Raw genomic sequence first — 14,180 nt, 5'->3', positions numbered from 1 at the left:
TTCAGCTTTTTTTTGACAGAAACTTTTTGTGATTTCCCTTACCCCACTGAACCAATGGTTTCTGCACCCCACCTGGAAAGCATTCATCCCACTTTTCATGGGCCAGCCCAGTTAGTAAGGATGGCAAAGGGTGACAGACAGTGAATTCAGCTGATGAAAATATAAAAGGGGACGCACTTTCAGACAGACAGAAGAAAACGGTTTTGGCAGATGATGGTATGGGCCATCAATGCTGGGTAACAGGTCAAAACAAAGGCTGTCAAAGCAGAACAAAGAGAAGAGAAGTAGCTGGAAAACAAGAGGTACAGGTCAGGGTGTATAGGGGTAAAGGAACTGCTTCAATCTTTGGCAATATTCTCCCAGGAAATATTGAATATTAAAGATTTTTTTTTCATTTATTTTAAGGAAAGTGTCCAAATACTAAGGCATAAACACATAGATTCAGGGTATATGTATATACAAGGAATATAAACACATGCAATACAAAACCAGTGCTGGTATACAAAAATTCAAAGAACTCATGCAATGAAACTCCACCCGGAAAAGTGGAGGCATCATTTTCTTTCAAGAAATATGACAAATGCTTTAATAACACAAGATGCATAGTGTGTACCTTGGGCTCCAGAGATCCCAAACAGAGTGGATATTCATATGACAGATATTCATGTAAAATGCTGACTGAAGCTCCAGAACGTAGACATGTGTAGTTGTCAACCTAGAGAGTCAAGCAAGAATCTTTGCTTCACTGTAGATAATTTTTTCCAGTTGCATCCTAGGCTTGTAGTTTTCAGCTAAGTAGGGTTTTTTCTCTCGCTCGGGAGGGAAATTAGAGACAAAGAGCAAGATTTAGTCTCTAATGACCTGTCTATTTGAATCATCCATCAGAGAAGCCTATGTGACAAACAAACAAAAATAACAACATATTTTTAACTTCCAGTTCCTAAAGTTGGTATCTCACAGTAGCAGATCCCACGTCCCTTCTTGCAGTGCTTCTTCAGGTAAAATGAACAACAGCTTTCTCACAGATCCACAATTGCTTTGTCGAACAGGGGTTGCTGGTATAAATAACTGATCCGTAAAAAGAGGCGCATGAGATGTTGTCATAGAACACAACCCTGGGAAATTGAAGGATACTGCTTAGTGATGTCTCAGTGACATCGTGTGACCTATATTTGGATCATTTGTAATCATACTGATTTCCCACTGGAACGTAGATTTATTTCCCCCTTGGAGCTCTTTTATTTGTTCTAAGTGGTCTTTTTGGGTCCAGTGCATGTGATCAAGCTGCACTTTGCCACCCATTGCTCCTTATACAGGACATTAACTGGGAGCTCCATAGCAGATGCTATGGTTTCCATGCTCCTTCATCGTTGCACGTGTGACAAACATGGGAAAGTGAGAGGAAGCACAAGTCCCATAGAATTTACTGGGGCACCTCAAACAGAACCACACCGGTGCCAGGCTATGAAGGCTTACCAATTTGTTTCTTCTTTTGAAAAAGCTGTTCCGTCCTCCCAGTACCAGCCGCTCTTTTCAGATATGTATGATAATCCAACCCAGTAAAATTGTGAATCCCGTGGCAGAGAAGCCTGCAGATATGGGAAAATCATCACAACACTATTTTAAAAATAAGACCTAAGTTCCTGTGTCTCTCAGCTGTGAAGGTTCTGTAACCTTCACAGGAGATAACTCTTACTCAGTAGGAAAATAGCTTGTTGTGCATGCTTGTTTTCTATGAGATAGTGCTGACTGCTCTGATTATAGGATTATTCAAATACTATTGTTTATTGAATTTCCACAAGACAAATCTAACCTGAATCTGTAAAAATACTGCTTTTTAAAAAAGAAAACAACAAATAAAAAAGCAATTTTATCTGGTCTGTCTTTAAGTATCTAAGCTGCCTTTAGATATCTGTAATTTAGATAGAGATGTGGGAACACCGTGCAAGTCCTTATGACAGTCAGCAGAGATCTGGCCAACAGGTCCAATCGAGCCTGAGAGGTGATTCATCTCACCTGGTGGGAATGCTACTGCATAGTGACCATCTTGACCAGATCTCCCACCAACTGCAGTGGAGCCCGAGGAAGCAGCTCAGAATCTGCAGACCGCTTACGCTGCAGGTGCCTGAAGTTAGGTGAGATGAATCCCAGCCTAGAGGGCAGAGATTGTTGCCTAAATACAAGTCCCTCACACTTCCTGAGATTCACCAGCCTGTCTGAGGTCTTCACTTAAGGCTGACAGACAAGACCCAGAACCTATGGAAGAACTGTGCCTTGCTGAGGCATTGGATCTTAAAGGTCTTTTCCAACCTAATTATGATTCCATGATTGCTTGGAAGTCAAAGAGAATACCCTTGGGTATCTCAGATAGCCCTAGAAACCTATGCCTAGGCACCTGAATTGATCCCTAGGTGTCTAAGTGTCTAAGAGGTGCCTCAGCATCTTAGTCTCTTAGGTCCTCCAGACGCTCTACTGATGCTCAGTGCCATGTTTAGGGACTCATGCAAAATCTAAAATCCACAGCTGGCTTAAACTGATCTGGCCTCAGTCTGGCTGTCTACATCAAACATGAAAGAAAAAGCAAGAACCTAGACATCTGGAATAAAGCTATTGAGGGATTTATATAGCATAGCAAAATCATGTCTTGAACTCAGTATTGAAGGTGTGGTGTTCAGGTGTCTCCCAACAGTATGAACCACAATTCTGACCTCAGGATGCTGCTAAACTCAATAATAAACCATGTCTAAGTCGAGAGAGGTCCTCCTGTCCCTTTGCTCTGCCCTGGTGAGGCCACATCTGGAATATTGTGTCCAGTTCTGGGCCCCTCAGCTCAAGAGAGACAGGGAACTGCTTGAGAGAGTCCAACGCAGAGCCACAGAGATGATGAAGGGAGTGGAACATCTCCCTTATGAGGAAAGGCTGAAGGAGCTGGGTCTCTTTAGCTTGGAGAAGAGGAGGCTGAGGGGTGACCTCATAAATGTTTATAAATACGTCAAGGGGGAGTGTCAGGAGGACGGAGACAGGCTCTTTTCAGTGATGTCCAATGACAGGACAAGGGGCAATGGGTACAAGCTGGAACATAGGAGGTTCCACAAACATATCAGGAAAAGCTTTTTCACTGTGAGGGTGACAGAGCACTGGCACAGGCTGCCCAGGGAGTTTGTGGAGTCCCCTTCTCTGGAGACATTCAAAACCCACCTGGATGTGTTCCTGTGTGACCTGCTGTAGGTGATCCTGCTCTGGCAGGGGGGCTGGACTGGATGATCTTTTGAGGTCCCTTTCAACCCCTGACATTCTGTGATTCTGTGTGATTCTGTGATGTCTCCAGTTTCTGGTGTGTCTCTATCCATCTGATTTTCACTTTTAAAAACATCCTGTAGAGTTAAGAATCCCCAACGGAAACTAACTCCATCTGGAAAAAGGACAGAGATTTCCAGGGAAGCTGGTTTCCTTTTAAAAGTTTTATGTAGCAAAAAGAAAATAAGGATATTTGGGCTTTGTTTCAAATTAATAGCTGTTGAAAAAGAGATTCACAGTTTATGTGTGTACAAAAAGGGAGAATATAGTAGTGAGAGCCAATTACAGATTTTTCACTAATCAGCAAAAAAACTCCCACATTACTTAAAATTGTTAATTTCCTACAGTTTTTTTAGTCATCATAATATAATCCTCTGCTGTGTACTCTTTGTGCCATCACTAAGGTCGCTGCATGAAGGTATATCACAAAGTCAGAAAACAACCTTTTATATTCTCTTTGCATTGCAGCATGTAAGTGACAGTACCATGGTGAATCGGCTGCTCTAGATTTCACATAGATGTGGGTTTGATGTTGGGAGTCCTTAGTACTAAAACTTGTGGAAAGAGATGATGAAAACATACCTTCTGTGTGCTGGATCTCTCCTCCATGCTAATAGTATGCAATTAGTTTTCTCTATGAATACCTAAGTATTAGCTAATTAAGTTATCCTATACAACGGCTCATTCTATTTCTTATCATACGCAATTTTGATATTTCTCACGGCACACAATTTAGAAAGTGCTGCAAGTCATAACAACCTTGTGACTTGCAGGAAGGCTACTTAATCCAGAGAAATTTAAATACGTGCATTGCAAACAACCAGACTATTTTCGGCTTGCAAGATTGCTGGAAGTTAAGACATGTGACATAAAGGAATGTGTGAGGTTAAGACTGTACCATCTTTGCTCTGTCTTTTAGCACAAGAAGAGTGGAGTTTCTCGAGGAACAGAACTCTTGGCTTTGCTTCCATGTTTTCTTCTGCTTTGAAATGTAGAAGCAGCTGTCAGCTCCACTGTTATGCCAGCTTGCTGGACAGAGAGCACATTTTGTTTCTAGAAATCAGAGAGAGTGTTATGCAGACCTGCAAAGAATAAAGGGGCTTTAGCTACTGGCTTGACTGAGAAAAGATTAAGAGTCACGACGATTCAGCTGAGCTCTTAAGGGATGAGACAAGTTGTTCTGCATGCTACTGTACACAGGTCCACATCTCAAATACTACCGCAGTTAAAACAGACACAGACATGGATGGGAATGTGAACAACCTGGTCTAGTGGGATGCGTCCCTGCTCATGGCAGGGGGGTTGGAACTAAGATGACCTTTAAGGTCCCTTCCAGCCCAGACCATTCCATACTTCTATGATTTCCCTGTGATTCAAGTCTCTCAGTTAATGGGCTCTGAAAAGGCTGTGATTTGTGTTTATTTGCATAACAACCAGTTTTACCATTTTTGTCCTTTCCTTCAAAGCACAGCGCTTCCCTCAGTTCCTGCAGCTTCTTGTCTTCCTCAGGATCTTTGGAAACCTGAAAAACTGAAGGGCACAACAGTGCTTATCAAAGACTGTTTTTAAAAATTTGTAGCTTTAAATGCAGCTGCAATTTGCAAGTCTTAGCATTCTTTTCTTTTTTGTCTACTACATTTGTATGTCCACCATTGCGTGTACATATTTTGCATTTTCCTCACCAGGAGGGTTGTGCAGCACTGAAAAAGGTCAACTAGGAAAGTGTGGCCATCTCCACCCCTGAAGATTTTCAAAAGTCATCTGGACAAAGTTACACCTCAAGTTCTGTGTGCAGTTCTGGGCTTCACAGTACAGGAAGGACATCAAGGTGCTGGAGGAAGTACAGAGAAGTGCAACCGGAAGGATTAGGGAACTAGAGGGTAAGCTTTATGAAGAGAGGCTTAGGGAGCTGGGGCTGTTCAGCCTGGAGAGGAGGAGGCTGAGGGGAGACCTTATCAGCCTCTACAACTCCCTGAAAGGCAGCTGTAGTGAGATGGGTGTTTGCCTCTTCTCCCTAGTGAATAGCAATAGGACAAGAGGGAACGGGTTCAAGTTGCACCAGGGGAAGTTTAGATTGGATATTAGGCAAAACTTCTTCACTGAAAGGGTGGTGAAGCATTGAAACACATTGCCAAAGGAGGTGGTGGAGTCACCATCCCTGTGTGTGTTTAAAAAACGGCTGGATGCAGCACTTCAGGAGATGGTTTAGTGTTAGGGTGGTGTAGGGCTGCAGGTTGGACTTGATGATCTTAAGGTCCTTTCCAACCCTGATGTTTCTACGTTTCTGTGAGTTTATGTGGGGTTTGTGATAGTCCAGCTTCAAATACTGGGGAGGAAAGGGTGGATTTCAGGCTAGAAACCTGAGGAATTGCCTTTGAGCTAACACTTCTGTGATGGCATGGACCATCCTGCATGTTAGTCCTGGGCACTTGCAACTGCTTCCCTCCTGCCAAAAACAAGCTGGGAACTCTCTCTCTCTCCTTCCAAATGTAATGTGGCATCATCTTTTGCTCTTAATTGAAATGTTTCTATGGAAAATCTCCTGTGATCGTTGGGCAAATGCACCAGTCACAATGCTTTGATGCCAGGATTGCCTTCCCTGCAAAAAGTTTACAATTCGAAAAGAAAACAAGGAACCGTTAACTGCAAAATATCCCGGTAACAGTCACAGGGAGGCACCACTATACAGACAATGTGGCTAATGAGATGAGCTTCTAGCTGTGACGAGTAAGAAATGGATTTCAGAAATGGGTTAGGGGTTAGGGTCTAGAGTTAGGGTTAGAGCTAGGGTTAGGGGTACATATTAGGGTTAGGGTTAAACTTGGGGTTAAGGTTATGATTTAGGATTAAGGTTGGGGTGATGCTTAGGGCTTAAGTTTATGCTTAGGGATAGTTTTAGTGATTAGCTTTAGTGCCCAGGTTATCGTCACTGAGGTTTGGGTTTAGTGTTAGGGTTAAAGTTAGTGCTTAGTTTTAGGATTAGAGTTGGAGAGGTTTAGGTCCTGTATACAGGATTAGTGTAACCTTTGGGGTTAAGTTTAACTATAAGGGCAGACATTAGTGATCCCAAGTGACCTGTTGACACTCAGCCACGTCGGTAATTCTGTGGGAGAGCTGTGCTGTTACCGTTCTTGCCATATTATTTCCACTGGGGGAACAGAGACACTAGGGATAGTCTGTAGGGGAAGAAGAAGGCGGCGTACATCTGGAATTCACTCTCACAGCAGCAGCTTGGGACTCGACAGTACTTACACAGGGCTAGCAGGGCTACTAGCCCTGTCAGCAGCACCAGGCACAAAACGAGGAGAGCAAAGGCCACTGGCCGCCATATGGAAGATGAGGCAGAGGCTCCTGGGACAAACAAAAAACCCATTCAGCAACAAAAACAGCAGATGTCCTCACCAAACAGTGGTATTACCTGCTGTCTGACAGCCTTGGTTCACCTTTATCCCTTCCTCAAAGCCTCTTTTTCTTGTGGTGCAGTATTTGTTATCACTGTCCTGAATTTCCCAGAGTAATTTGTAGAGAATAGCTATTTATCCACTGAGACGGCTTATTAACTGAGGCTCTAGTGCCTGAGGGTAAAATTTCTTCTCATGAGGCAGTTAAACAGATTAGATTTTGCAGTTCCCACAGTCCTGGAAATAACAAAACAATCCCTAAGACTTCTCCATCTTGAAAAGGAAAAATCAACGTCTAGTTTTGGATAATTAGTTAAGGAACCTCTCACTGCGGTTTCTAAATGATTGCAGTGTTTTAATATTAAATTGTACATCTTTCTTCAGTCCCTTACTGTGAATTTCCATTGTGGTTCAATGTCTAATCAGGAATATAGTTCTGCAGAATTTAACAGCTGACTATCCTCTGATTAAAATATTTTCTTTTACATATACATATATATGCACATTTTTCCCTTTTATTCTCCCATTTTCTGTAATATTCTTTCATACCTGTTCAAGAGTGTTCAAGTTAATTGAAAAGTATTACACACATCAAGTATTTTACTGGAGTCCAGTGCATCAGAGCAAGCACCTCCAGGGAATTAATCTTTTGTTAGGTGGGAAGTAACACCCACCTGAGGTGCCCAGAAGCCCATATAGACTTGGCAACTAAAACTCACACAGCCAAAGTTAAGTGAGAATGACCCTAACCTTCACCAGTTAAGGTAATTTGAAAAGACTGCAGGTGACACCACTTTGGTGATGAAGGGTAGAACCTCCTTTTAAAGGGATCTAAAAGTCCTAGGGAAGAGCTTTAAGTGCAGCAGCTCAACAAAGACAAATGTGAATTACGGCACCTGTAACAGTGCAGTTCCATGCACCAGTACAGGTAGAGGACTGATGGACTAGGCAGCAGCTCTGCTTCATGGTCCCAGTGTATAAGTTGAACATGAGTCTTCAAGGGAGCCCATGTGGCAGGGAAAGCTGACCAGCACTGGGCTGCATTGGCGAGACTGCAGCCAGTAAGTCAAGAGAAGTGATTATTCCACTCTACTTGACAGTCATGAAGCCATGTCTGGGCTATTGTGTCCAGTGCTGAGTTTCCCAGTTCAAAAGAGACATCAGCTATCTGCAGAGTCCCGCAGAGGAACACTGAATTGGTCAGGGACCTAAAGAGAGGATGAAGAATCTAGGCTTGTTTAGCCTAGAAAAGAGTAGGCTAAGGGAAGACTTAATTTCAGTCCTTCACTACCTAAAGGGGCTTTATAGCAAAGTCATATTCTTCTCAGAGAGGCACAGTGAAAGGACACAATACAACAGTCACAGGTTGCATCAGGGAAATTTGCAAGGAAAAAAAAGATCTCTTCTTTTAACACTGGAACTAGTGCTCAGAGAAGCTGCTAGATCTCCATCCCTGGAGGTTTCCAAAACTCATGTGGATAAGACCCTGAGCAACTTGATCAGACTTTAGAACCAGCCCTTTTCAGCAGAAGATTGGAAAAGATGAACTATAGAAGTTCCTCCCAAGATAATTTAGTCACAACTCTATCTACAAGTTCTCTGTGCATATAAAAAGGACATTTAAAGAGTTTCCTGAGCTTGCTAACCTTTTTTTTTTTTTTCTGCAAAGTTCTTCTCCTGGATCAAAATCCCTGATATTTTATCCTTGGTTTTCTGGCTGCTGCTTCTCAACAGCTTCTCCTCCATCCTCCTTGTCAAGCATTCATTCTCAACCGATAGCCCTAGATCTTTTCCAGGAAGCACCAAAGTGAAATTAATTCAGTCTTTGTCTATCCAACCTGCAAATAGCAGCAATGATGTTTGTTTCACGTGCAAGCCACATGGCGAACCTATGAGCAGCAACAACATAAAGTCATCATTTTATGATCTCAGGCATTCCACAGGGAAAATCCACTACCTTAGTTAAGATGCAGCTTGTTCACAGAACAATTTTGAGTATAAACAAATAAATACTCCTATCAGAGCTTACATTCAGTATTAAGACTGATAAACAGGGGCGCCTTTCTACTCCCCATAGCTGAAGAAATTGCTTCCATTTTCATGGTCTGCATTATCTGATAAAATTATAGAGCCTTCCCCTCTTGTAGTGCCCTGCTGTAACAAACAAGTCCTAGCAAAATGAAAAAAAAAACCATAGAAAGGTGGAATTTGTCTTCAAATTGAGGTAGATGGAAAAAATACTTGGAGTAAAGAGAGACTTCGGGAAAAATATCCTCTGTGATCATGAGCAATAGCACACAAGACTCCATTATGATTATTCTTTCTGCTGTTCCTGTGAACTTTTATCTAAAGTGATCAACATAAACATGCAAATTTAAGTTATGCCCCAATTTAGATAGAAAAGCTAACTTCCATCTGTACTTACCATCTACTGTAGCACAACGGGCTGGAGCCTTAATTGCAGAACATTTATTCCTGCTTGAATATCTAGAAGTAATAACTGAAGCTGAGGGCCGTAAATTTAAAGCAGTGTAGCCTTCCTCATCCTCCATCTCCAGCTCATCACACTTCTTTCCTGCAATAGCAGTACTTTGGGAGTAGTGGCACACGGCAGCAAGACCAATGCCGAGGAGACGAGAATGGTTCGTGTTTCAGCATTTCCAGTGAAACCACAGAGGAAACTGGCTCTGTTCTGATTACTGTGCTATAGTAAAAGTAACATATTATGAGTGCATAGAGGAGTTCAAGTGGCACTGTCGAAGATGGTTATTTTATTCTTGAATGTGAAGGTGGGGAGATTTGGCTCCTGAAAGGAACCTAAGACTGTTCCATTTCACTACCCACCTGGTCTGACCCCATAAATACAGCATCAGGATTTTCTATCTCCTTAAAATGAGATGCTTTAGAAATAGTTGCTGTTTTGAGTCAAGATATGAAAGATACGTTCTCATATCAGGGCACAAATACAACACAACACCTGCATCCAAAGCAATAGCCCGCATTTCCATACTCCATTATGAAATAAAAGTGAAACTATTTTACAAAAATTCAGGATTCACGTGACCGCTCAGCCTGTGTCAGAGAAAGACCAGACTGCACTGAGGACCTCTCTGCCGTTGCGCTGCACAGAGTAGTCACTGTGCAGAAATGGCTTATCCATCCTCACCCTCCATCTCTAGCTCTCTGCAGTGCCTTGCTCCGGTGCTGAGCTGTAGCTCTTAAAAATCTTCGGTGACCAGCTCTGCTTAACATAACACTTGTCCCAGTGTGATGAGTCACATCGTGGTCACAGCGTGAATCAGAAGGAAATTGCAAGAGAGGAATGTCGGTGGTAGCTGTTCCTGCTCTTGTCTGTAAAGTTCAGAGTCTCCCATTTGAATAATAATATCAATAGACTGGTAATGCACTGTAATGACTGGGCTATTCTTCTTGCATCTGCTGTGCAGATGATTTTTTTTCAGAGCAGAAATATCTCTGGCTGTATGTATTTCTTGCATTATATCCTAAAGATTATATCCTAAAAGAAGGTACAACGGAAAAGTTGGAAGTAAAGGGTGCTTACAGTCAGTTTTGTTCCTCAGAGAGGCACCCAAGGAGTGGCAGTCGCTGTGTATTCATGGCATATCCCTAATATCCCCTTAAAAACCTTATGCTAAATATGGTGCAGAAATACTTGTCTATCGGGCCTGAAAACTGTTTGTTGCCACCTTAGTGTGAGCCAGGTGTGTCTATGTTACTGAATTTCTTTGCAAGTTTTCATGATAATAGCCTCCTCAGTCTTAGCAACAACTTCTCAAGCTTTTGGGGAAACTTTTCTCCAGTCTGATTTTAACACTGGAAAGTAAACAGAAGGTAATATAATTTTCTTATATTATTTCAGTAGCTCTGAGATCATTAAGTAGTCTGTTAATTATGTCACTTTTTTATTTTTTGAGTCACCTTTTAAAACAGATTCTGCTGCAAGAACAGAAGCAACAAAAGCAGTTCATCACTACACTCTGTTCCTGTAAGAATGCAGGGCAGGCAAAATTTGTTGTTTCAGCAGACTAAGACGAAAAGAGAAGTAAACTAGGACAGCAAGTTTGGGTCAACACGTGAATGTAGCCCATGTATAAAGGTTGTCAGTAGGCAGGATGGAATGGCTCTGTTTATTAGCCAGATCCTGACTTGCAAATTGTGTTAGCACACAAAAAAAATCTCACACACACAAAAAAATCTATAAAGGTTGTCAGTAGGCAGGATGGAATGGCTCTGTTTATTAGCCAGATCCTGACTTGCAAATTGTGTTAGCGGGGGGCACATGAAGGAGTGGGAGCAGACATGGGAAACACTGCTGCATGGAACTGTGTTTCAAAAAAAATCTCAGCCAACACACCAAGAGTACACATCTATGTTTCTTCCTTTGTAAGGAAAAGCCCCTTTCAGTGGAAAAGAGGATGCAGTCAGACAGTGTAACCTTAAGCCCTACCTGGTTATGTCCGGCCAGGATGGGGCCTGTTTCAACCTTGCTGGAAGAGGTTGCTCACTGCAGCACTCCAAATGCTTCCTAGGATACCATCTGCCTTTCTTTTCTGGGGTGATTGGTTTTTTGGTGTTTCAGTCACTTTTTTTTGAGGAGAAGCAGCTAGTTCCCTCTGTTTCAGTAGTATGGCACACTGTGAAACCATACTGGCAGTAAATGGACCCCAAAGATCAAGGCCACAGCAAGTACGATGTAGTCTTATGGCTGCCTGTCAGCGTGGGGAGCTGTCAATCTCAGCTCATGTTTGTCTTCAGCAAACTGCATAAACACCTAGTGTTTGCCTATCAGCTCTTAGGCATGTCTCATCAATGAAAAAAAACATCCTGGAAATATCTTTCTTGTTTCCTCACAGTCACTGTGATGTAACAGAAAGCAAGACCACACTTCTGTCTTCTCCTTCTCCTTCTCCTTCTCCTTCTCCTTTCCTTTCCCCTTTCCTTTCCTTTCCTTTCCTTTCCTTCCCTTTCCTTCCCTTTCCTTCCCTTTCCTTCCCTTTCCTTCCCTTTCCTTCCCTTTCCTTCCCTTTCCTTCCCTTTCCTTCCCTTTCCTTCCCTTTCCTTCCCTTTCCTTCCCTTTCCTTCCCTTTCCTTCCCTTTCCTTCCCTTTCCTTCCCTTTCCTTCCCTTTCCTTCCCTTTCCTTCCCTTTCCTTCCCTTTCCTTCCCTTTCCTTCCCTTTCCTTCCCTTTCCTTCCCTTTCCTTCCCTTTCCTTCCCTTTCCTTGTCCTATGGAGATGTAGAGGGAGATATTTTATTCATTAACACTTCTTGGGGTGTTTTCACTACGTTTGGGTTTCTAGACCCTTTCTCAGCACATCAGGTTAGTAGTACGGCATTCTAGGAATTATTCTAAAAATACATAAAAGGAGGTTCTGTTCATGCCTCTGACTGAACCCTAGTGTAACTCTTACAATAGATCAAAAAAGTAAAAAATCAGAAAAGTAGAAAAGTAGAGCAGAACTATTACGGAACGGGGCAGGAGGGGAGGGAAGAAAGAGAACTAACAGTGCCAGGAAGAAGTATAGAACATGGAGGAGAGCTAGACATTCAAAGCTGAAGGATATCTTCTGTGATACATGCACAAGTCCTTATGAGGACTGTGAATTCCTGTGCTCCAATGCAAATCTGATTATTAATACAGCTTGCGAGTGCTTTGGCCCACCTTCTGAGGACAACTGTGTTTTTGTGTTGTATACTCCAGCCCACTAGTGTATTAAAGCAGTCAGACCAATGAGACATCCCAAGTGTCTCCTGAATGGAAGTGTTCAATCCTCATCACGTGTGTTATGCTACAGCTGTAGAGTTATGAACTGCCAATTGACATTAGGACTGTATCAGTGGATGCCGGGACAGGAGCAAAATCTTTACGTGCTTTCCAGGTCACTGTGCTTTTCTTTCTGGCCATCACTTTTGGCCATTTTGTCCATCACTTGTGTTGATTAAAACTGAGTAATCATTTGGCAGTTTTGGATCTGGAAGAGCAGACTTGGATCACTCCTGGAGCCCATCATCACACTTACTTGTTTAGTAAGAAGGTATTTTTATATGTGTCTAAAAGAGAAAGAAAACAGGGAAATTTGTTAGGTTTGATCCAACATATTTCAATTCTGCTGTGATAGCTCTCAAAAACAAAAGAAAAAATTCCAACCTTGCAGGACACCTTCTAGATTCTCATAATCATTTTGGCCTGACAAACCAGTCCTCCTGCCAAGGGTTGTTACCTCTCTGTAACTGGACAGTGGGCTTTTCACAGGTATAATAAAACTCTTCTTTACATTGTGTGTTATATATGGCATCAGAATAACAACATCCACAGTATTTGGGGCCATTTGCAAACTGTCCCCTAGGAAAGAAAAATATTGTTACATCTCACCTCTTTCAAATGGTACATCCTTGCCCCTTCCGAAAAGAGACGTCTTTGCAAAAATTACTTATGTGGCTTTCATGAAGAATATATACTTCTAACAAAGAAATAAAGCGTTCAATGACTCCTAGGAGGCTGATCCTGTCCTGAACATGCCAATGAGCACTCCCAGCAGACTCTAAGGGTGGATCCTGAAATATTTCTTGTATCCAACCATAAGGAACATTAATTCCTGGGTACAGACTGGAGCATGTCAGTGGCTGTTTCAACAGAAGTGTTATGAGGAGCCTGCCCAATAATGAAAAGACAAATTGGCAAAGCAGGTTTGAAAGTAAGAAGAAAAATACATTGTATTTTTGAAATAACATGTTAAACCAAAAGGTAATTATTCTGGAGAATAAATAGTGTTTTATATAAAAATTTTAAAAGCATAAAATCAAAAGCATGAAATGACACACCTTTTCATTGAAGTTTTTTCTCATTTCTCCACTGAAACAAAATGTCAAATACAAGAGAAACATGATATTTACGGTCATTCTGAAACTAAATTGTGGAAATAAATTTTCCCAGTAATAGTGCCTAGATCACCCTCCAAGCAGTTCTGGGTGAGACCAACAAAAAGTCTGAAATTAAAAAATGAGACCCAGAATACAGAGAAAGCGACACAGATGTTGAGTCTTCAATGTGCCCTTCGTGGTAGTGAAACTGAGAGTTGCATGTGGGTGAGAACTGACTTTAAGTATTTGGTGTTGACAGGAAATGGCATGTCCAGAAACCATCCCTCAGAACCCTTTTCTTAAGGAAACTGAGTCCTGAAACCCTGGTTCCACTGCCAGGTCCCACACTAGCACACACGTGGCCAGGCTGGGCACCTCTCTGAGGGCACTGCGTGAAGCAGAGATGCTCATTGCCTGCTTTGTAGGTGGTCACATATGAGAAGACACAGGCTCACCCAAGGAGAGAGACCTGAGTTCAGCCACAGAAGACACATCGCATTTCCTCCCCTGCCATGTTGAAAGAAAAGCCTTCATCAAAACTTGTTTATTTACAGTTATTTTTAAGGGTTTTTTTCCCCTTCCAAGCACAGCTGATTTCCTAT

The 14,180-nt window shown here is 42.2% G+C and overlaps 1 protein-coding gene across 1 annotated transcript; it reads right to left on the bottom strand.

Moving 5' to 3' along the window:
- Window positions 1-994: 994 nt before the first annotated feature.
- LOC104267283 (natural killer cells antigen CD94-like) lies at window positions 995-9,250 on the bottom strand. Its single transcript, XM_009866712.1, has 6 exons — window positions 9,124-9,250; window positions 6,550-6,648; window positions 4,741-4,827; window positions 4,196-4,350; window positions 1,477-1,589; window positions 995-1,115 (listed from the first exon to the last, which is right to left on the bottom strand). Exons 1-6 carry the CDS (start codon window positions 9,248-9,250, stop codon window positions 995-997), a joined length of 702 nt encoding a protein of 233 aa, XP_009865014.1.
- Between the last annotated feature and the right edge of the window lie 4,930 nt (window positions 9,251-14,180).

The sequence above is a fragment of the Apaloderma vittatum genome, unplaced genomic scaffold (genome assembly GCF_000703405.1).
Source record: "Apaloderma vittatum isolate BGI_N311 unplaced genomic scaffold, ASM70340v1 scaffold11173, whole genome shotgun sequence".
NCBI classification, from domain to species: domain Eukaryota; kingdom Metazoa; phylum Chordata; class Aves; order Trogoniformes; family Trogonidae; genus Apaloderma; species Apaloderma vittatum.
This window is presented reverse-complemented; position numbering and strand designations above follow the sequence as displayed.